Here is a 25953-nt window from a genome sequence, read left to right as displayed (position 1 = left end):
AGAGCTCTTGAAGCTTTGAAAGTAATTGTCTTTAACTAATAGAGCACTTGTCAGAAAGAGACAGCCTTCCTTTGTAGAAGAAGGAAATAGAGTCAGAAATCCAATGATTTGTCTGTTTTTCACCAAGCATGACAGCAGCACTAGAATTTTCAATTATTTTCAGTCCTCTGCTCTGTCAATTAGCAAAGGACATTGCATGGAAGTCTTGCTACCTAGGGAGTTTTAAAGATAAGTGCTACAAAGAAGAAATTAGCAAATGGCTTTGAGAGTTTTAAATTTTTTAGTGAAATAGGAAAAATCTCCTAGCCAAAGCCAAGTAGTTCTATCTTGAAAATCAGTTTCCAGAAAAGCAGCCAAATCAGTCTCACTGTATTTGAAAGGGAAGTTTATTTTGATGCTCTCTGAAGTCACAAATCACACTAAAGTATTAATCTATTAATATTGGTGTCCCTAGAAACTATTCTGTCTTCCTAGCCTGATTACAAGTACTGGAGTTTAACAACAAACAGCTCTTGCCAGGTTGAAAGCCAACTTATTCGTTCAGGGCCAAATGCTGAAAGTTTTTCTAATTTCCTAGCTTTGCCCTGCAATAAAATGGGATGTAATTTTTATTGCCCAGTCACTGCGGCTGTCTTCTACTACTCAACCGACAAGTGGTCAGCAAGTTCTAATTCTGGGTTGATGACTATTTCATAATGTCATTCTCAGTGTTCTTTCCATTTTATTGACATATAGTTCCCATTTTGGAACAGGATATTACTCACTTGAATTCTTTCCATAGGGGGAGAAACAATTTTCTAGGCTCATTTCCCTGAGAATTGCTTAGATCAAGACCAAGTTGTTTTAAGTAAATTGTTGATTAGATTATGGGAACACTAAGATCTTTACTCCAGGAAATGTCTGGCAGTAAAACACTAATAAGAAAGGCCCAAGTTTCAAAGTCTGTGTTCAAAAGAACAGTCTCGTGTGAACTGCGCTGTGCATTTAAAATCTCATGTTTGCTAGATGCTAGATGACCCTAGGGCATTTCAGAAGGTACCAAACAATACAGGCCTCAAATCTGATTTGCATAGCCTCTTGCACTTTGTGAGGCATTTGATGAGTGAATGTTCAAAGGCCTGAGCAAGACTGGGTACAAAGAGCACAGAGCAATCTCTCAATGACAAGTAGACTGAGCAAGGAAAGTGTTGTCTCTGCTAATGAAATGTAATGAGAGAACATCCTTTACCGCTATCACAATGTGCCAAACAGTAAGGCTCACCAGCAAAAGTAACCCTAAAAATATCAAACAGGTGAACACGTTCCTTTGCAAATGAGCTTGTAAACACAAGGGGAGCTTTAAGCCAATGAGGACTAATTATAAGAATAGGATAGTTTCACTGAAAAGATGAGAGAGGGTCCACAGGCAGGCAATAGTCCTTACAGCAAAGGGGAATGGAGAGGTGACTATGGTACTTTATTGTTTAGTGACAATAAGTCAGTGAGTCCTGGTGCCTGTCATGTTTTGGGGCATCAATCTTTCCTCGTGCATAGATGGTAAGGACCATGTTTTGCACAGTAGTTTTATTTCTGGTTCTCTATCTTAGTTCCATTTTTCTTGTTTACTTTTAAGTATTTCTTCCTATATTATCTGAATCTATTATGAATATTCTCTTTCAGGAGGAGAATAAGTGAATATATATTTAGGTGCATGGTAAGGAGAGCAGGAAAAAACAAAATAATTATTCTAAGGTAGGTCTTTATTAAGTTCTTGGCAAATTTGGGTCTCCTTGCTCAGTGAGTTTATGGTATTTTGTTACAGCAGCAGCCCAAACAGACTAAGATTGACACTCTGTTCTTGGCTTTGTAATCCCATGTACATCTGTTTTATCTTGTACTCCTCATCTCTCCTTCTCAGACTTTTTCTTTTTCTGTGTGTGTCCATGTGTGTGTGTGTGTGTGTGTGTGTTGATCAAATTCTCCTTTCCCCAACATTTAAAGGCCAAAGTTCCTCAAGAATCTTCAGTGTTGAGGATTCCAAGATGGCAGCTAGAGGTAGGAAGCAAAAAGCGACCCTCCTATAGTGAAATCTTGGAGAGACGCTGGAGACACACTTTGCAGGCATAATCACTGAGAAAAGGCATAACTTTGCCCCTCCACATCTCCAGCCGGTGCAGAGAATCTCCACTTCACGTTAAACGGAGAAACGAGGAGGGCCCCTGGGGCCGCCAGTGGCCGGCGCCCATATGGCTTGGGAAGACGCGGACTAGGTGAGCTTCACGGTACCGCGGTAGCCCCACAGACAAGCCTGGGCCAGAGCAGCATAGCCCCCTGGACAGACTGACCTCCACCCGGGAAAAAAAGAGAAACTGAGTAATAAGCAATAAGAACAGTTAAGACATGCGGGAAAGAGGGTGGGGCGCCCTGAGTGCTGAAGATTGGGGGAAGGGAATCCTTCCCGGGACTATAAATAAACAAGCTGGGCAGGCCGGAGAGCCTCTGACGGGAGCGGGGCATGCGCCCAGCAACCAGGAGTGGGGAAGCTTGTGAGAGGAGGGAAGACCCACTTCCCACGTGAACTGTAAACAAACATGGCAGCTGGCAGGAGCAGCAACACCGCCCAGTAAGCAGGAGCAGGAAAGCTTCTGAAAGTGGCAGTGGGAGGAAAACTTCAGAGGAGAGGGGGGAAGACCCACCTCCCACACGAACTGTAAATAAACACGCAGGCCTGACAACGCGGGGGCAGTGTCACCTTTCCCAGTGCTTGGAAAGGGGAAAGCCTGTAGCAGAGGCCCCCCGCACAGGAGAACTCTGAACAAACAAAGCCTGTGGGACCAGGTGAGTGCTAAGCTCACCCCAGAGATCTGCATAAATAACGCCCCGCCAGCTACAGGCTGAGAGCAGCAGGCAGGCAAGTCACAGTTGCAGATACCACTCTCAGAACTGTCTCCAGACGCTTTTTTTTCTTTTTCTCCCTACTTTTGATGAGAGAACAACCGAATTACACCTGCAAGCTGAAAAACTTACTGAAACTGTATTGCATTTGAACTGGGGACACTTGGTGGGGCTTTTTTTTGTTTGTTTTTTGTTTGTGTGTGTGTGTGTGTGTGTGTGTGTGTGTGTGTGAGTGTGTGAGTGTGTAGTTTTGTTCTACTTTATGCATCCCCTTTGATGAGACAACTACAGAACAACATCTGAGGCACCAACTCCAGGACTGGAGATTGAAACGGACACCCAAATTATTAAGACTGAAACTGCATTGCATATAAACTTGGAAGTTTTTTTTTTTAATTTTCTATTTTCCATTTTATTTTAATTCATTTTTATAAATAGATATTACTTTCATTTACTTATTTTTTATTTTTTTATCTTTGATTTTCAATCCTCTCTCTGTCTCTCTAATGTCTGTTCAGCTTACTGTCGATTAGTACACTAACACTCCCTGTTTATACCTTTGAAACTCTCTTGTCTGATACCTTGTTCTGCTTTCTCCCTCTTGTCTGTATATTTGTTTTCCCCTTTTCTTTAACTTCTTGCTTTCCATCTCAGCTCACTCTTCCATTCTAAATATTACCATTGTTATTATTACAAGCTAGAAAATACTTAATTGCACACAGTACAGGGACAGTAACAACACCAAGGACAATGACGGGAAGACAGAAAAAACAGGGAAACCAGTTTCCCCACAGCAAAAAATTAGTACAGGAACCAGAGGGGCATGAAGAGAACAGAAACTCAGATCCAGACTCCAACAAAATGAAGATAAACTATGCCAAAGGACCCAATGAAGCCCACAAGAATAATTTAAAAGAAGACATACTACAAGTACTCAATGAGAATTTTATAGAGATGATACTGGATAGGGTCAACCAAAATGTACAGGAGACACTCAAGAAATTCCAAGACAATAAAAATAGAGAATTTGAAAAAGCAAAAGAAGAAATAAAGGAAACCATAGAAGCACTGTATAAACACCAAAGTGAAAGAAAGAACACAATGAATAAATGGATAAATGAACTCAGGACAAAAATAGACAACATTAAAGAAGAAAACTGCCAGGACATGGAAAACCTCAGAAAAAAGAACGAAACAGAACTGCAAAACAAAATGGAAGGCCAATCCAGCAGAAAAGAATAAACAGAAGACAGAATCTCAGAACTTGAAGATGAAATGGTAATTAAAGGAAAAACCGAAGAACTATTAATTAAACAACTCAAGACCTGTGAAAAGAAAATGCAAGAACTCACTGACTCCATCAAAAGACCAAACTTGAGAATCATGGGCATCAAAGAAGGAGAAGAGGTGCAAGTGAAGGGAATGCGTAATATATTCAACAAAATAATAACGGAAAATTTCCCAAATCTACAGAAAGATATTCCCATACAGATGCAAGAGGCCTCCAGGACACCAAACAGACCAGATCAAAATAGAACTACTCCACAACATATCATCATTAAAACAACAAGTTCAGAAACTAAGGAAAGAATATTGAAGGCTGTAAGAAAGAAAAAACAAGTAACATACAAAGGTAAACCCATCAAATTCACAGCAGACTTCTCAACAGAAACATTAAAAGCAAGAAGAGCGTGGGGTGAGATCTTCCGGGCACTGAATGAAAATAACTTCAACCCCAGGATACTCTACCCAGCAAAGCTATCATTCAAAATAGATGGAGCAATAAAAGTCTTCCATGATAAGCAGAAACTAAAACAATATGTGACCACAAAGCCACCATTACAAAATATTCTGCAAGGGATCCTGCACACAGAAAGTGACACCCAACTTAACCATGAAAAGGCAGGCAGCACCAAACCACAGGATAAGAAAAAGCAAGATAGTAGAGAGTAACAACAAATTAGGTACACACAATCAAACCTTCAAACAACTAAGACAACTAAATGGCAGGAATCACCACATACCTATCAGTACTAACACTTAATGTTAATGGACTTAATTCACCCATCAAAAGACACCGTTTGACAAAATGGATTAAAAAAGAAGATCCAACAATTTGTTGCTTACAGGAGACTCATCTCACCGACAGAAATAAGCATATGCTTAGGATGAAAGGCTGGAAGAAGATTTACCAAGCCAATGGCCCCCGAAAACAGGCAGGAGTAGCAATACTTATCTCTGACAAAGTAGACTTCAAATCTACATTGATCAAACGAGATAAAGAAGGACATTCCATACTAATAAAAGGGGAAATAGACCAAAAGGAAATAATAATCATCAATCTGTACACACCCAATGTCAATGCACCCAATTTCATCAAACATACCCTGAAAGACCTAAAAGCATATATAAACGCCAACACAGTGGTTGTGGGAGACTTTAACACTCCATTATCATCAATAGATAGGTCATCCAAACAAAAACTCAATAAAGAAATCCAAGATCTAAAATATGCAATAGATCAAGTGGACCTAGTAGATGTCTACAGAACATTTCATCCAACCTCTACACAATATACATTCTTCTCAGCAGCCCATGGAACCTTCTCCAAAATAGATCATATCCTAGGGCACAAAGCAAGCCTCAGCAAATATAAGAAAATAGAAATAATACCGTGCATACTATCTGACCACAATGCAGTAAAAGTAGAACTCAACAACAAAAGTAAAGACAAAAAACATGCAAACACCTGAAAACTAAATAACTCATTACTTAATGAAGAGTGGATCATCGATGCAATAAAAGAGGAAATTAAAAAGTTCCTAGAAGTCAATGAAAATGAAAACACAACCTACCGGAACCTATGGGACACAGCTAAGGCAGTCTTGAGAGGAAAGTTTATAGCCATGAGTGCATATATTAAAAAGATTGAAAGATCCCAAATCAATGACCTAATGATACATCTCAAACTCCTAGAAAAATAAGAACAAGCAAATCCCAAAACAAATAGAAGGAGAGAAATAATAAAAATAAGAGCTGAAATCAATGAAATAGAAACCAAAAAAACCATACAAAGAATTAATGAAACAAAAAGTTGGTTCTTTGAAAAAATAAACAAGATTGATAGACCCCTGGCAAACCTGACTAAAATGAGGAGAGAAAAAACCCAAATTAGTAGAAATAGGAATGCAAAAGGGGAGATAACAACAAACACCATGGAAGTCCAGGAAATCATCAGAGACTACTTTGAGAACCTATATTCAAATAAATTTGAAAATCTAAAAGAAATGGACAGATTTCTAGATACATATGAGCATCCAAAACTGAACCAAGAGGAAATTAATCACCTGAATAGACCTATAACACAAAATGAAATTGAAGCAGCAATCAAGAGTCTCCCCAAAAAGAAAAGTCCAGGACCTGATGGATTCTCTGCTCAATTCTATCAGACCTTTAAAGAAGAACTGATACCAACCCTCCTTAAAGTGTTCCATGAAATAGAAAGGGAAGGAAAACTGCCAAACACATTTTATGAAGCCAGTATCACACTTATCCCAAAACCAGGCAAAGACACCTCCAAAAAGGAGAACTATAGGCCAATCTCCTTAATGAACATTGATGCAAAAATCCTCAACAAAATAATGGCAAATCGAATTCAGCAACACATCAAAAAGATTATTCACCACGACCAAGTAGGCTTCATCCCAGGGATGCAGGGGTGGTTCAACATACGAAAATCAATAAACATAATAAACCACATTAACAGAAGCAAAGACAAAAACCACTTGATCATCTCAATAGATGCAGAAAAAGCCTTTGATAAGATCCATCATCATTTCATGATAAAAGCTCTAAGAAAACTAGGAATAGAAGGAAAGTTCCTCAACATTATAAAAGCTATATATGACAAACCTACAGCCAGCATTATACTTAACAGAGAAAAACTGAAACCATTCCCTCTAAAATCAGGAACCAGACAAGGATGCCCACTATCTCCACTCCTATTCAACATAGTACTGGAATTCCTAGCCAGAGCAATTAGGCAAGAAGAAGGAATAAAAGGAATACAAATAGGTAAAGAAACTGTCAAAATATCCCTATTTGCAGACGACATGATCCTATACCTTAAAGACCCAAAAAACTCTACTCAGAAGCTTCTAGACATCATCAATAGCTATAGCAAGGTAGCAGGATATAAAATCAACATAGAAAAATCATTAGCATTTCTATACACTAACAATGAGCAAACGGAAAAAGAATGTATGAAAACAATTCCATTTACAATAGCCTCAAACAAAATCAAATACCTAGGTGTAAAACTAACAAAAGATGTGAAAGACCTCTACAAGGAAAACTATACACTTCTGAAGAAAGAGATTGAGGAAGACTATAGAAGGTGGAGAAATCTCCCATGCTCATGGATTGGTAGAATCAATATAGTAAAAATGTCGATACTCCCCAAAGTAATCTACATGTTTAATGCAATTCCCATCAAAATTCCAATGACATTCATTAAAGAGATTGAAAAATCTACTGTTAAATTTATATGGAAACACAAGAGGCCATGAATAGCCAAGGCAATACTCAGTCAAAAGAACAATGCAGGAGGTATCACAATACCTGACTTCAAACTATATTACAAAGCAATAACAATAAAAACAGCATGGTACTGGCACAAAAACAGACATGAAGACCAGTGGAACAGAATAGAGGATCCAGATATGAAGCCTCACAACTATAAGCAACTTATCTTTGACAAAGGAGCTAAAAATATACAATGGAGAAATAGCAGCCTCTTCAACAAAAACTGCTGGGAAAACTGGTTAGCAGTCTGCAAAAAACTGAAACTAGATCCATGTATATCACCCTATACCAAGATTAACTCAAAATGGATCAAGGATCTTAATATCAGACCCCAAACTCTTAAGTTGATACAAGAAAGAGTAGGAAATACTCTGGAGTTAGTAGGTATAGGTAAGAACTTTCTCAATGAAACCCCAGCAGCACAGCAACTAAGAGATAGCATAGATAAATGGGACCTCATAAAACTAAAAAGCTTCTGTTCATCAAAAGAAATGGGCTCTAAACTGAAGAGAACACCCACAGAGTGGGAGAAAATATTTGCCAACTATACATCAGACAAAGGACTGATAACCAGAATATATAGGGAACTTAAAAAACTAAATTCTCTCAAAACTAATGAACCAATAAAGAAATGGGCATGTGAACTAAACAGAACTTTCTCAAAAGAAGAAATTCAAATGGCCAGAAAACACATGAAAAAATGCTCACCATCTCTAGCAATAAAGGAAATGCAAATTAAAACCATGCTAAGATTCCACCTCACCCCTGTTAGAATACCCATCATCAGCAACACCACCAACAACAGGTGTTGGCGAGGATGCGGGGAAAAAGGAACCCTCTTACACTGTTGGTGGGAATGTAGACTAGTACAACCACTCTGGAAAAAAATTTGGAGGCTACTTAAAAAGCTGGACATCGATCTACCATTTGATCCAGCAATACCACTCTTGGGGATATACCCAAAAGACTGTTACTCCAGAGGCACCTGCACACCCATGTTTACTGCAGCACTATTCACAATAGCCAAGTTATGGAAACAGCCAAGATGCCCCAGCACTGACGAATGGATTAAGAAAATGTGGTACCTATACACAATGGAATTTTATGCAGCCATGAAGAAGAACGAAATGTTATCATTCGCTGGTAAATGGATGGAATTGGAGAACATCATTCTGAGTGAGGTTAGCCTGGCCCAAAAGACCAAAAATCGTATGTTCTCCCTCATATGTGGACATTAGATCAAGGGCAAACACAGCAAGGGGATTGGACTATGAGCACATGATAAAAGCGAGAGCACACAAGGGAGGGGTGAGGATAGGTAAGACACCTAAAAAACTAGCTAGCATTTGTTGCCCTTAACGCAGAGAAACTAAAGTAGATACCTTAAAGCAACTGAGGCCAATAGGAAAAGGGGAACAGGAACTAGAGAAAAGGTGAGATCAAAAAGAATTAACCTAGAAGGTAACACCTACGCACAGGAAATCAATGTGAGTCAATGCCCTGTATAGCTATCCTTATCTCAACCAGCAAAAACCTTGTTCCTTCCTATTATTGCTTATACTCTCTCTACAACAAAATTAGAGATAAGGGCAAAATAGTTTCTGCTGGGTATTGGGGGGAGGAGAGGGAGGGGGCGGAGTGGGTGGTAAGGGAGGGGGTAGGGGCAGGGGGGAGAAATGAACCAAGCCTTGTATGCACATATGAATAATAAAATAAAAATAATAAAAAAAAGAATCTTCATTGTTATGCTCCCCTCATTATTTTCTGTTGTCTCATCCACAGCTTTACTTACCATGTACTATCTAAATGCTTACTATTCTCATGTTGATGCCAAAATTTTCTGAGAGCTCCAGACCTGCCTAACCATGCCTAAAAAGTACATCATATTCAACTGTCCAAAATTCAACTCTTGATCACTGTATTCTCCAAACCTGGAAAACCTTCGATCCTTCTCTACCTTAGTGGATACCTGCTTCTAATTTCCAGCTCCCAAATCATTGTATCATCCTTGCTATTTTCTGAAGAAGGCCACCGGCTTTGCCTCCTAAATATCTCTCAGATGTTTTTCTCTATTCTTGCCTATTAGCTGTTACCTTGAAAATATTCTGATCATTCTCCCTGCTTTCATTTTATACCCATTCAATCACAGAGGAAAAGAAAAATTCAATTGTAATACAAACCAACTTAGAAGTCTGAAGTGATTTTCCTAATTTCTTAACACTATCTACAAAACCTAGCAAGATTTGGGCTCTATCGTTTTCTCCTTTCTGTTCTCTCTCTCTTCCTACCCACAGCTCTCAGGTCTAGGTTCCAGACATTAGTACTTTAGTTTCTTGAATATGTAATGTTGCTTCCTACCCTGAGAGCTTTTTACTATTCTTTCTAGAATGTTTGCCCTACCTCCTTGCTTACCCTATTCCAACTAATTCTTGCCTATCTACCACTAAGTAATTCCTTAGACTTCATCAAATTTAGTCAAAAATGTTAACTTCCTCATAGAAGTCTTCTCAGAATGATTAATATGTGTCTCTCTCCCGCTGAACCACAAGCTCCATGGAGACAAGGGATCATCAACATTTAATTCACTGTTTTATGTAGAGCATTTTGTAGGCACACAAAATATTTGTTGAATAAATGAATGTATATAAAGAAGTGAATGAACATGGGTGACTCTGGTACATCTGAAAGTTGTTTTTGTTGTTTGGTGCTTTTTGTTTTGTCTTCTTAGAGGAATGATGAGAACTTACTTTCAAAAGTAGAATAAATGGTATCAATAAGGTTTCAATTTGAATCAGCCTACCAAACTAGTTTTCTACTCATTGTGTTATCAAGCCATCATTAAAATGAGTTTATGAGGGCATATAACAGTATTACCAATATTTATGATATGATGATGCAAAGTGGAAAGAGCAAGATATAAAACTGTAAATGAACTACAATTATAAAACACACAGATCATTAAGAGCAGTTGTATATAATTGATTTTCTTTTTTTCTCTACCCTGCCACATTATATTTATTAGTGAAAGTATAATATTTTAATAAAAATAAACAGCAATTATAAATAAAACAGTAATTTTTTAAACTTCTGTATATAATCTGGGAATATAGTTGTATATGGAAGTCATCTTGTGAGTGTGACTTTTATGTTAAAGATTTTCATGATAAAGTATTAAAAATTAACAAGCGGCTGAGTGTAATGTTTAGCAATGAAGCCATCAATGATGATCTAATTTAAAAATATTTCATTTAAGAAATAAGCTATATTTATATATCAGAAATACTTAACAGTGAAATAGAACAGTTACTTTTTATATTTGCAGATGGTCATGATTTTCATAAGACAAGCCTTCATTATGATGGAGATCAGACTCTACACCCAAATAGTGCTATGTGACAATAATTTCCATAACTTATTCTAAGAACTAAAGAGTGAAAATAATCAATGCCTTTTATATCAATCTCCCTGCTAAACTATAAGATAATTCTGAGTGTTAGAAAAATTGTTTTAGATTTGGTATGCACAGTATATAGCACAATGCGTGATTCATCATAAGTTTCTAAATGCTTATGAAATGAATGAGTGCATATTCTCCAAGGAAAATAATGTGTACCTGCCATCACACATGCTACTTTCTGTTCCAAATAAGGTTTAATGATCCTTAACTTTGGTATGATGTTGTCTCTCCTAGTGACTTTGTGATTATAACTCTTACTTGAAAAATAGAAGCCCTCAGTGGATAATTAACAACAATCAAGATAAGCTTAAATATACCATAAATGTAAAGTCTCTATCATTAATACTTGTAGGAAATATATCTTGTGAGTGATGCCAGAGGCACATATCTTGTAGTAGGAAAGTTCTGAGAACCGTTTTTTCTGAGGTATTAATCTCAAACCAATCTTCCTGGACTAGTTACCTGAGCAACATGTGTGGCATAGATTTTCTGCAAAGGATGGCATGTATATTTTAGGGAATCATTCTCACAATGAGCCCATTATGCTAATAGCTAATGAGTTTCTCACATTTGAATTTTGCTTATTGTTTGTTTGGTTGGCTTTGGTCTTTTGAGACAAACTCAGGCTTGTCTTGTACTCACTATGAAGCCCAGCCTGGCCTCAAATTCAAGATCTTCCTGCCTCAGCCTCCCAAGTGCTAGGATTATGGGAATGAACCACCACTCCCACCTACATTTAAGTTTTTAAATTTCTCAATGGAATCAGTCTTTACAGTCAGTCCTACATTTATTTTTCTTTTCACACCCAAATATCAGTAGTCTATGGTATAATACCAGTAATAGTTTCACATAAAGAAGTAATATGACCATTTTAGTTGAGTTTTTAGAAATACTAATCTTATCGTCCATGTCTTTTGCAAAACTAAAGGCACCCTGAAAAAACATAGCTTACATAATGGAGTCAAATCATCACTTTAGTTCTAAATGGTCCAGATTTTGTAATCTATATATAAGTTTAGAGGCATTGAAAGAATTATCCAGCGAGTTTAAAACAATTAGAGAATGTTCCAAGTCTTTACAATGTAGGCAAATCTTATAAGATCCTTAAATATAAAGTGAAGATACAATGTAGTTAAGGGAAAAAAAATCAATGGAGACAGACAACAATGTTAATACAAATAGATTTTTAAACTTGTTAGTACAATTATTTCCCTGGGGAATAATTCATAGTTTGTTCCCTCTATGTGAAAGGACACCTAATTAAGAGATGACTTCCACTTGAGAAATCTTGGTATTAATTATTCATTAGGAGTAGGTAAGGTGCTTACTGTGTAGAAAGCATACCAATAATGTCTTCACAATTTGTTTTCATGTGGCTAGTTTTGAGGAGGAAAGTACATCTCATCATTTTCTCTAGGATTTGGATCAGAGGGTTTAGATTTTTTTCATCAAGACATTTCCATTTTCTAAAGAATAATCAATATTAAGGAATGTGGGCTATACATTCATTTGGTTTTAGTATGAATTAAACAGAAATTTCAAGCAATCTGTTCTGGATGAAATTTGCTGAGATGGCATATCCCACAAAACAGTTTATCTATCAGTGGTGGATCTAATCAGGGATCAACTCAAGTTTCTAATCCAATCAGCAGCTAATCTAATCAGTGCTTTATCCAATCAGTGATGATCTAATCTGTGGCTGATCTAATAACAGTGGATCTGATCAGTTGATGTTCCAATCAGTGGTTGATCTCATCAGAAAGTCAAACCAATCAGAGGCCAATCTGATCAGGGGTTCCATCTAATAACTGACTAATCTAATTGGTGGCCAAGGTAATCAGCATTAGTTATGCAGTGTCCAATTTAATCTGTAGTTTATCTAATCACCATACACACACACACACATACACACACACACACACACACACACACTGCAACTGTGTGGAGATGAGGAGGTGATGGATGTGTTAATTAGCTTCAGTGCAATGGTCACTTTAAGAGTGAATATACTTGTGTTGTGCACTCTAAGTCTGTACAGTTGTGCAATGGCTAAATCATTTCTATTCAACCTTAAATTTATGGGTCGAATAGAAACATTCGGGAGAAACTTTATATAGGTAGTCATTTTGTTACCTTTGTTTATTCCCTCACCATAATTGAATTCTCTTTTTAGATGAAAGTTACTGTTTTTATAAAGAGATATTTATAGATATTTTCTAGATGAAGTGCTATCCAAGAAAGAACATTTTGCTTACATAAGGTAAAAGGTTTTTTGCCCAAGTAAAATAAGTTTTACATAAAATGTATTGAGTAACTGGAATCTGTCATTCCCAAATATATATTAAATGCATTAAAGCACATTTTCCAATTATTACTTCTATCAATAATAGCACCCACTTTTATACTTCACTATAATTTACAAAGTTTTAATACACTGCCATCAATTAAAACTCAAAAATATCATTTTAAAGATGTAGTAACTTGAGATTGAATGACAGGTATTAACAGAGATGACCAAGGTTCCCTGTCTAAGAATAACAGGGTCAAGAGCAAAACCCAAAACTTCTGGCCTTTGTTCAGGTTCACATTCTTTTTATATTGACTGATTCTCTCGCAGTGTGAAGAACTGATGTCACACCTTCTTCCTGTCTGAATTTCATTGTAGTACTTTTCCTTACTATGATAAGTTATGCCTCGTGTATGCCAGTGAATCCATGAATGGCCAGAGTTCATGAGCCGGGCACGGTTATTACAATGTCAACAGACACTGAGAAGAATATAACTAATTCACACTTGCTTTGTTATGACTGGTCAGTTTAAAGCCTGTGACTAGCAGCTTCTGGTTGAGTAAACATGAGTTACACAACAACTTAGGAAATATATCTGACGTTTAAGAGGGAAACAGAAACACATCAAAGCAACAAGAATACATTATTCTAAAAGACCTCTGGCTTTTCTTAGTAAATCTAAGAATAGTTCTTCAAATAGACAACTTTTTAAGATTATGCACCAATTATATATACATACCTAAATGTATATACTCAAAAAAAAATAAAAGTGGCAACATAGATTTTGGCATAAATATGAAGCTTTATTTTCTATAGTAAGCAAATGTACTTTCAGGAACATCAAGTCACACGATAACAAAGGAGGTTCTATAACATTTAAAACTGATAAGTTGTCTTACACCTCTGCCACCTCAGTGGATTAGTAATAATATAAGAAACTCAAATCTAAACTGAGCATTAATGTGCATTTTAATATACTTCATAAAATAAGAAAAAACAATATTAATCATGAACCATATAGGCAATCCCAAAGCCTGTGTAGAGTGTGGTGTTAAAACAGTAGGTTTAACTTCCTGAGCAAATCTTGCTAGAGGGAGTGCTGGCATGGATTCAATCTTAAGAGTTAAGTCTCTGCCCTCCAAAGTTGAGAGAAAACCAAGGTACATATGGGGAAGAATTATGACTATATTTATTTATACCTTTGAAACAATGTAATTTTATGATGTTAACATATAGACCATAATATTTTAGTTCTAGGTCAACAGTTCCATCTTTGAAAATATCAAAGCAAAGTAAATTATTTATCTTTAAGTCACTTCAAAGCCAATTAATCAAATATTGGCCCTATCCCTCTATTTAATGTGAAATTTTATTAATTTAATCCTCCCAGTTTCCTGCATGATATAAAATACTAACTTGTACTACAAGTGAGAAGGAAAGATTATAGGGGATACTGATTTTGTTAAAGTAACCTAAAATCTTTTCAGAAAAAGTGAATCTCAAATCACTTCAAATCTTTGTCAAACATTACAATTTTGTGTTAAAGTAAATTAGCCTTGTAGAAGAATTATATTTTAGATAAAATTATAATTAATGGTATATTTACCATCTTATATCATTATCACATTAAATTTTTATTACTTAAACAATTTTCCCAGTACATATTTCTATTCCTATTATTTTTTGTACAATTCCACAAACAGCTATTGAATACAATCATTATTTGTTTAGAAAGTACTTTCAGCAGAATGAAGTACATGTTTATATTCAATTGTTTATATTAGATTTTAAAGTCACCATTTACCTTGTTGAGCTGATCTTCATCACAAAATTATGTGATATGTAAAGAGATTTTATAATAATTACCTTGAATAGTTTGTTTCTTTTTCCACTGAGTTAATTAGATTCTTACTGTCAGAGTGTTGGACTTTAAGCCCATCAAAATATTTGATCTTATTTATATTTAAAATCTTAATTTATCAAGATGAATGCCAAAAAATAATCTCACTTACTTTGCTTTAGCTTCTGCATCCTCATAGGCTTTATTAGAAACATCATCCAGCCCTCCAATCAAATGCTTGAAAGAGCTGTCAAAGGAAAAATAGCGATTAGGGTAAATCCTGCACAAAGTAGCAACCCTGGCAACCTAGACAATAATATAGTGAAACAACTTAAAGGCAACTAAATAAAAATGAATGCAAATACTCAATCTAGAAACACTATTAAGAAACAAACCAGAAGTAGGTCTATCCTGATTCAGTTATAAACTTTTATAAGATCAGTGTGGCCTCCTCTAAACAGTTCAACTCTATAGTTCCCAGCACATAAGCCTATCTGGCAACCATAGCTGGAAAAAAGAAGTAGGTGGGATAAAATTTACGATTCACAATTAATGTACAACAAAAAGTTAGTGAGACACCTCATTGTAATACTAAAATAACAAGAAGATCTACCAGTTAAGGAATGCTTAATATGTCAGATATTATTAATTTAATTGTCATTAATATGTATTAATTCCAATCCTCAAATTGTAAAAGACAAGCATCATTATCTCCACTTAAAAATAGTCTTCAAAGGCAAAATAAACTTACAGCAGTTAGGAAAATAATTAACAGGAGAGAATTATTTTTAAAAACTCAATTCATTTGGGAAAGTGAAAATAAAGTGATTTTAGTGCAAGGCAGAAAGATTAACTTCTATCTACTCAAAACCTACTATGTACCTGGAACTGTGTTTATGTAGTGAAGTCTCATCTATTATGTATTTATACCATAACATACTGAGACAAAACTATATGGATATACACATATATCCATACTAGAATTCCCTTGAAAATTACTCAATACAAGATACATGACATTTTGGCAACCACTGAACTAGACTTTATGAGGAACAAAAGCAAGATCCATAGGCAGAAGCTAGATCTTCACATAATGACGCTTCTCTCACATACCAGGCAGTGCTCAGTGTGCATTACAGGTATAACAAATAAATACTGGTCAATGACCCTATGAGTTAGTAGTAGTATCTCTATTATAGCTGAGAATATTAAGGCGTGGGCAGTTAAGAAATAGCCAAAGTCAAACAGCCAGTAAGTGTAACTGATTGGCAGTTGGTGATCATTCTCTTTCCTACTCTTAAAATCTATACTACACCTCCTATCCAAATCACTATGCCTTGCAGGTAGTTATGAAAATTCTAGCATTGTCTGGGATCTGGCTGGAGACTTTTAACGTACTTATGAAATTGCATTTTAACTTTATACCTCTATAATTTTTATTTATTTTTGGTAGTGCTGGGGATCAAACCCAGGGCTACTTGTATGGTAGGCAAGCACACTCTACCCCTGAGCTACATCCCAGCCTTTCTGTAACCTTAACATAACTTTGTGTGTTTGAACATTAGATAGTAAACTAGCTTTTTGTGCTTTGAGCATTCAACAATAAATCATGAATGAAAAATAAATAAATACATAAGGAAATTATATATGGAAAGATCCTGAAATATAGCAGGATATCTGGTGATATAAATTTAAAAGCTACTTAATTGCTTTCACTTACAATTTTTTGGAGAAACTATAAAGAAGAACATGACACCTTGGCTAATGGGCTGGCTGGGGGGGATGGAGCATCTATTATCTCAGACCCTTGGGTAATGATCTCATCTGGGAGGAAAGATAACTGGAGTGCTTCACTAAATACATAAGTATTTCTATACAGAGACCAAGAGAAAATTACCAGACAGACGCAGGGACTCAAGAATCTTATTCCAAAATATAGTTTTCTATAATGAATTGTATTAATGCCTGCTAAATTAATGAATAATAAGCAATAGTCCTTATAAAATTTTCAGAAATATTATCAATGATAAAATAAATGGTCAGTATAATTCCCATGACTGAGAAAGTTATTCAAATATGATTCATGCCATTGTTTGTTATATGGTAAATTTTCTCTTTTCCATAGAATATTTTGATTTTGCCTAAATTAGGAGAAAGTCTGATTTTAGAGAAGCTTTTCAAGGCTAGATGAGTCCACAACATTAATTGAAATTAAAATAATTACTGCGAACAAATAGATAATTATATGTGGTTAATTTTCTGTTTTCATAGATAATAACAAAATTTAAGCACAAGGAGTTTAAGTTACTTGTTCAAGATGACTGCAATTTATCAGCACATCCAGAATTATAACCCCTGTTCCCAAATACCTGCCTGCCTTGTCCCTTATGATATTTGGACATTCTTTTTATTTATTTAATTTTTTTTTTTTGGTAGTGGTACTTAGGGCCTTGAGCTCACTAGGTAGGTGCTCTACCACTTGAGCCACACATCCAGCCCTTTGGACATTTTTAACACAACCCAATTCAAAATATTTGGTCTGAGGCCAGTCCTGGGGAAAAAAAGCAAGGGCCTACCTGAAAAACAAACTAAAACAAAAAGGATTAGGGTATAGCTAAAGTGGTAAGACCCTGAGTTCAAAATCCAGTGCCAACATACACACATACACATGCAAACTCCACAGATTAGTTTTTGAAAATGTACTTTGAAACTCGTATTATCAAATTTCCAAACAGAAGACCTTAGATGCAGAAATGCTATAGAGCTATAACAGTAGAAGCCATTAATTAATCACACCATGGAGTTTAAAAGTTGGGTATGATGAAAAATAAAAACATTTTGAACTTAATAATGAGTAGTTTTTACTTATTTTGTTTAAATCTTAGTCAAAATTCAGTCAAAAGTATCACATTAAAAAAGAATGAACAACAAAAGTGAGCAAAGCATGACTTTCTTCATATAAGTCTTCTTAAAATCTTTGATTTAAAATATTAATTTTCTATGTAGTCCTATTGACACAATATTGTTTACTACTAGGCAAAAAATAAAGGAAATTAATATGTACCTTTAAAAAGCCTCTATTTTTGTGAAATAAATTCCCTCTGTTTCATTTAAAATGTAATAGCTTTATTATAGAAAAAATTAAATCTGAAAGAAGAAATTAAAAATCACTCACAGTTCTCTAGCTAAATATGACTAGTGGAAATTTCTTTCCTTTTCCTTTTTTTTTTCTTTTATTCTCAGCATACCTTTGCTACTGTTTCAAGCTGTAATGACAAAGTAGCTATGATTTAATCTCACAATTTTTAACTTGATGGCATAAGTATTTAATTTTATTTTTAAAAACTTCCACATGGACTATTTTAACAGTTGACTAATAGGCCACTGCATTTTCATAGAATACCTGCCCATCTATCGCCACACACACACACACATTCAGATGAGGGCGGGAGTGATAACTATTTGTAGAAACATCTCTATTTGTACTTTAGAATATAGATGGAACATACGGAATTTCTTTTCAAAATAAACATACCCAGAATCATAATTTTGGCTTTTGGAATTGGAGCCATATGTCATTTGTAAACAATTTTTATTTTGAAGACAACTCTAATGAAAAGAATATAGCATTTCTGAAACATTAAATAATTCCATTCTGATAATATTCTAAATAACTTCAGACAAAAAGTCAATACTTATATTTAAGTAGCTTAATAAACTGTGAATTTTCAAGCAATATTAATAACTTCCAAATGACTGCCACTGTGTGTCTCCACACTGGAAAATAAATAACTTTAAGTCATCTTGATAAGCAAAATTGAAGGTTTTGCAAAATTTATCAGTCATGGTACAAATATGACTAATTAATGTTGTACTTTTCCCTTCACAGACCTTATGTAAAGAAACTAGCCGTCTTTGGACCCTTATCTAACAGGCATTGGAAAATATTTCTATAGATATCAGATGTCTCTCTAAACATTACAAAGCTCTCTTGACTAACAAAAGAGAAGAGTTTTGTTGTCATTGTTCTGATCTGAGAGAAATCCATAAAAAGATGTTTGACATCTTTATCAACTGAAGGAGTAGAAACCCTAAGATGATACTTATTAGTTATAACAAATAGAGGTAACTACAGATAAATTACTCAAGTGTCTTTTTAAACTCATAGTCATATACAGTACATATTTTAGGTTTGTAAAATAAAATAGCCACTTTCACATCAACTCTAGGCTTAATTTAAGAATTAATTAAGTAGACATTATTAAGTAAAGCCTTTAGGCATCTCAGCAGCAAACCTTAACTGCATACAAACTATTATATGTACACTTTCCTGTTAACTTTTCTTGAAGGGGAGGAAATCCAAGTTTAACAAGTCTTAACAGAGTTCTTTAAGGCAAGTGGATAAAATGACATCAATTGAGTACAAAGATGTAGAAAGAGGGCAAATGGGAAAGCCCCCTTTATATTTACAAAAGTAGTTTAATATACATTCTGGCTGGGGAGGGAAAAGAAAGCCAAGAGGAAGGAGGAAAAAATAATAGAGAGAAGGATTAACAGAGGAAGGGCGGTAGGAAGGAATGGAGGGAGGGAGGGAGGGAAGAAAGAAAAAGGAAGGAAGGAAGGAAGGAAGGAAAGAAAGAAGAAGCAAGAAAGGGTGGAAGGAAGAGAGGGAGAGGGAATAATGACCATTTCACATCAACAATACTAACATTTATAGAAATTTTCCTTCATAAAGATTAGTTAAAATGCTATTCCGTATTTTAGAAAATTTGTTTTAGAACACTATAGTGAAAGTAACTCAGTGGGTAATAATTTCAGTTATTAAGATGTTTTCATTATTAAGCCAAAACATCCTTCTGAAAGGAGCTGATTACTCAGTGGTGTATCTAAAAAGTATATAATTTTGTTCTTCAGTTGTGATATGATGGGACTTCATCTGGAGAGATATGGGCTTTTAAATTACTAGAAAGGCAGTCCAAATAACAGAGACCAGCATATCATGCTGCTGAAGAATAACAGCATTTATGTTTTACTTTATAGTTTATTACTCATAAATAATATATGTGCTCAAAACTATATATATAGTTTAAGTCCCATGCTGTCCTATCCTTTATTTTGATGCTTTAAAAACAATTATTACTGATATTAATTGTATTAAATAAAAAGTTTCATTATGACATTTTCATACATATATATAATGTTCTTTGGTCACATTATGACATTTTCATACATGTATATAACGTTCTTTGGTTACATTCACCCCTCCCCAGTGTTTAGGAATCTTGTATAAAACTTTTATTTATTTTTTATATTGTTTTACTGGGGATACATTGTGACATTTATCAAAGTTCTACAATATATCATAGTTGAATTCACCTCCTCCATCAATCTTTTTGAATTTAAAATAGGATGGGAGAAAAAATTTCATAACTTTTTTTAAAAGCAGGCTTGTTTCCTTTATTACATCCTTAAGCAAGATGATCATCTATTCTTAACAGTTAAATTTTTTAATACAAAAAAATGAAAAGAAAACTCTTAAACCAGAAACTACTTCAAATGCTTCAATAGTGGACTTCTGGGCAAAATCATCATACTTGGACAGGCTGTAGCACCAGACATAAGAACCTGGATCTTGGCCAAATCCCCTTTCACAAAAAAGGTATTTATCAAAAGAATATAGAATGTTAGAGCTATAAATTAGGTGGAAATCTTGTTATTTAGTTACACCCAAGGTTTTAGAGGCATTCTTCATTGGTTTGGAAAATTATGCAGTAAATCTGTTGATTCACGTAACTTCAGTTGAGTGAGCTTATGTTTGTTTTCTTGTTGCTGATTTTATTTATAACTTGAACATTCATAATTCTTAGCAGTTTATCCTGTCATGTGCAATAAATATTTCTTTAATGCAGAAATGGACTCCAAATGAAATTAAACCAACCAACTTCCATATCTTTCCTGTTACACATTCATCCATCTATCCATGCAGGTACATATATGTATTTATGCAGTGCCTATAATCTAAAAGGGATGATTCAAGATACTGTAGATTATACAAAGAAAATAATATCTACCCTTCAGGAATACAGGAATATAGATAGGAGAAGTGGGAGATGGCAAGTGGTTGAATATTATCAGATGGAAAACTAGAATGTCCATCAAAAGAATTTCATGTTCTCAAAATTATATAATTTTATATGAGTAAACCATTTTCTTATCAGTACATTTTCATTGTGCATAAATGTTTATATTTTCAAGAGAAAATTACACAGCTAAAATTGTTAGATATTTGTTTATCTGTGTCTTTCTTTTGTAATAATGTGGGTATTATCTAATCTATCTATCTAATGTGTGTATTACCTATTAGGGAAGTTGGGTTATATGCAATAAACATTAAATTTATTTCCTGATCATACTTATATACTTTGAAAGGAACCAAAATTTGAAGATAGTTATCCAAATTGGCCTGTGACCAAAAATTAAAAGCTCAGAATTGATTTCAGGAACTCTTCCATTTTATTGTGACTGTTGGGAAACACAAAGAATACCTAACGTTGACCAAGTTTTCATGTCTGATATTCATATATAATCAGTGTTCTGAGTTGACTAGGTTCATTATATTAGTGAAATAACAAGGTCAACGTTGAATTCTAAGATTATGTGTGTGTGCTGTGTATGTGTGATTCCAATGGCAATATTTTGAAACTTTGAAAGGTGATGGAGAACTGTAAGATATATCTTGATAAAGGGCATAATAAGGAAAAAATTGTGTTTTAAAAGTACAGAAATTTAGAACTTTTGTAGCACTTTGACATTGTGGAGACATCCAAGAGCAAGATCAGTGGACCTGCATTTTCTCCCCTTTGGGTTTTTGAGACAAGATCTTATTATATAGCCCAGGCTTGCCCAGAACTAGTTAAGTAGCCCAGGTTGGCTTTTAACTTGCAATTCTTTTTGCCTCAGTCTTCTGAGTACTGTGATTATAGGCATGAGCATTGGGCTTTGTGGAATTGTGTTTTTAACAGTGTACAGACCTGTTTAGTTATTATCAAATTCATGAAGTGAGAAACATTTGATATAAACTGCCTACAAGCCATGCATAGGAGGGTAGTGTTAAATGTGTGATATCTTAAGATTAATTTCCAAATTTTAACCCAAAGAAATTAAAATTTAACAATGTCTTTTATAGGATAAATTGATAGAACTGGCTATTAATGAAGGGTTCATTAAAGTAGGAAATCATTTTTTCCCATTTTGAACAAAAAATAAATATGAATAACCTCAGCCTGATAAAAATGCTTTAAAGCCATTTCTTCCCATCCCATCAATCCATCTCCATGAGGATGGTTTCTCTATTCCAAGTGTATTAATAAATCATAAGTGAGTTTCAGTACATATTTCTCCCTGCAAGTGACATTTCCATCAATCCAAACTAGTTCAGAAAAGTTAATAATCACGAAACAGGCATATTTGGCTTATTAAAGACTAAATACTGACAGAGAGTTCTTTCCAAGTGCAACTACTGCAGTTAGAATAGGGAATTGTTATTTCACTCATAAATGCTAGTTTCATTATGACTGCCAAACAAAAATAATAGTCATTCTTTCTTGTTGTTATACATATGCTTTCAATGAAAATGTGATTAGCTTTTGTAATTCTTTTCCTTTGATCCAGTGTGATGTTTGCTCCCATCTTTTTGTTGAAATAGAATTATATATATATGCATATATATATATACAACCCAGCAGTAAAAAAGTGAGCATTTATTTTTATGCCTTTTTAATTTTATTTTCCTAGAAACTCATTTGTACTTTGTCTTACAAGAACATTAGTCAGTGATGGACTGGAAATTAAAATGTATCAAGATCTTCAGCATAGATCCTTGGAGAAACATTGTCCTAGAAAACTCACATTCTTTCTCACCCTCTTTTATATTCCCTTTCTGGATCCAACTGACAGCTTGTGTTTGCCTTTTCTGATAACTTTTTTTGTGAGACAGGGTACTTTCTGTGAATTTAGAATGATTAAATGTAAGAAGTAGGGGTAGCTTAAGTGTTACAGAAATCAATGAAGGTACTACTTTATACATTTCTTTAATAAACATCTGTTAAGTGTATTCTGTGTGTAGATACTTCTCCAGCACTAAATACAGGGTTAATAAAATCTGGAGATCAAAAAGTTTGATGTCTATTGATAGAGACCAAAAAACAACAATTCCCAAAACCCAAAATGTAAGCATCTGCTCATTTGTTCCACCTAGTGTAGATAGTAGAGGCTGAACGGAAGAGCATCCTTGGGAAATGCCATTTTTCTCTTCAACAGACCCAGGGCCTCTACTCTCACCACTATTCAAGAAAGATGGCACTGAAGTGGAAAAGCTGGGTTCTCACACCTTCTTTTACCTCTGAATAATAAGGGTTCTTAGAAGAGAACTATTTCTCAGGCGTGATACTCAATCAAGGAGTCAGCAAATTATGAGCACACCAAATTTGGCACTTTTCCAGTTTTTACAAATAAAACTTTATTTGAACATAGCCACACTTTTTTGTGTGTGCTGTATTGCCTATGGTAGTTTTTATATCTAACAGTAGAGTTTAGTTGCATAACAGAGAACTCATATGCATCTGCAAAGCTGAAAATATTACTGTCTGCCCCTTTACATAGATATTTTGTTGACTCCTGTTCTAGATTATTTTCTTCTTCTCACCCTTCCCCTTATATCTAATCTATCTGTAAATCGTTTAGACTCTATCTTCAGTAACTTGAAATGAATACACCTTTCTATATTGCCCTTTGGTCCTGGCCACCACTCTCTTTCTTGAGGATTACTGTAGTCTCTTTTTCTTTATTTACACTCTATCCTTATAGGTAAGCAGGACAGTCTTTTAAAAATGCCACTCAGATCATGTCACTCTTTTCCTGGCCTCTACAACCTCTTTGATTTCCCCTAGTGTATATCTGCCTCAGGCTTTTGTCCTGAATCTTCTTTCTCCAGATCTTTGCAGAGCCTTTGCCTAACACCTCTCAGGTCTTAGTTCAAGTGTGTCTTCTTCAGACAGCTCTCTGACCAGTCTTTGCCCCAAACCCTTATTGCTATCTCTCTATTACTTTAACTCATTTCCGTTTACCACTACTTAAAAACTACTTTGTTTAAAAATTTGTTATCTTCCAACACTAAATTGTAAATTTGATGAGAGCAACAAATTACCATCTCTTTAGGAACCAGAATTTTGTGTGGCTTATACTAGAAATCTGAATTAATGGAGAGGTGGATGTTTTCACTTATTCACTCATTCTATGCCTACACAGGTAACCAGAAGAAGGCACAGAAACTAAGTTTTTATGTTTACTTTTTGAAGCAAAGGTATATAAGTTAAAAGTTCTGTGTGTGTCTTTGGGTATCCACTTATACAAAGGATGAACTTTCAGGACAAAGGTTTAGCTTAAGTGAACATGTTACCTAAATTTGGGGTTCTAATGAAGACATACATTGATAAAAATATGGGTTAAATTATTTAAAACACTTATCAATTCATTTCAGGGTTATATATAGAACATTTGATGAAGATGATTATTTTAGATGATAATGGAATTTATATCTTTAAATCCTAATTTCAATTACATTGGCAGGATTTAAAATATATTATAGCTTTCGTTTCCAATTAAAAGCAAGAAAAATTAGAATAAAATTATTTCTTGCAAAGCAGTTGATTTGTTTTTATCTCTGTTTTTTAGTTTTTAAGAGGAAAATACATGTATATATTGCCTCAAGGTAACAAATCTGTAACTTTCATTTTCTCCTTATAAAATATCTCTGAACTTTCCTTAAATCTAGTAGTCTATGCAGGGAAAATATTTCTTGAGGCTGACCAATTGTTTTGGTTACATGTTAGAAACTGTCTTTACCTTACTGTATCTTATGCATACTAACATAACACATGCATTTGTAACATATTAAAATTACTCTTCATGTTATTGATTTTTCTAGGGCCAAATATCAGTTATACAAGCCAATGATGACATTTCATAGATGTCCAACTAATTGCATCAAAATAATCCATTTTTCCCAATGGAAATAAAACACCAATACTTACTTAACTTTTCTTACAACACAGGGGACTCTCAATTTTAAGATCATTTTATGACCTATTTTCACAATAAGAATCATAAACAAGTAAATGTGTAACTTTTTTTTCTAAATTGTCTTGTTTTCTACCCACAGAGTGGGAGAAAATATTTGCCAGCTATACATCAGACAAGGGACTGATAACCAGAATATACAGGGAACTTAAGAAACTAAACTCTCCTAAAATCAATGAACCAATTAAGAAATGGGCAACTGAATTAAACAGAACTTTTTCAAAAGAAGAAATTCAAATGGCCAAAAAACACATGAAAAAATGCTCACCATCTCTGGCCATAAAGGAAATGCAAATCAAAACCACACTAAGATTCCACCTCACCTCTGTTAGAATAGCCATCATCAAAAACACCACCAACAACATGTGTTGGCGAGGATGCAGGGGAAAAAGGAACCCTAACCCACTGCTGGTGGGAATGCAAGCTGGTGCAACCACTCTGGAAAAAAATTTGGAGACTTCTTAAAAATCTAACCATAGACTTGCCATATGATCCAGCAATCCCACCCCTGGGGATATACCCAAAGGAATACAACACAGGTTACTCCAGAGACACTCGCACACCCATGTTTATTGCAGCACTATTCACAATAGTCAAGTTATGGAAACAACCAAGATGCCCCACTACTGATGAATGGATCAAGAAAATGTGGTACTTGTACACAATGGAATTTTACTCAGCCATGAAGAAGAATGAAATGTTATCATTTGCAGGTAAATGGGTGGAACTGGAGAACATCGTTCTGAGTGAGGTCAGGCAGGCTCAGAAGACCG

The 25953-nt window shown here is 34.9% G+C and overlaps 1 protein-coding gene across 6 annotated transcripts in view; it reads right to left on the bottom strand.

Moving 5' to 3' along the window:
• Prkg1 (protein kinase cGMP-dependent 1) overlaps positions 1-25953 on the bottom strand; it is a 1207619-nt gene that overhangs the window by 93366 nt on the left and 1088300 nt on the right. For all 6 annotated transcript variants that reach the window (XM_074078871.1, XM_074078874.1, XM_074078868.1 and 3 more), the window contains exon 9: positions 15216-15290. In XM_074078871.1, coding sequence (XP_073934972.1) covers positions 15216-15290 — 75 coding nt within the window. The remainder of the gene's footprint in view (positions 1-15215; positions 15291-25953) is intronic.

Source organism: Castor canadensis, chromosome 7 (assembly GCF_047511655.1).
Source record: "Castor canadensis chromosome 7, mCasCan1.hap1v2, whole genome shotgun sequence".
Lineage (NCBI taxonomy): Eukaryota > Metazoa > Chordata > Mammalia > Rodentia > Castoridae > Castor > Castor canadensis.
This window is presented reverse-complemented; position numbering and strand designations above follow the sequence as displayed.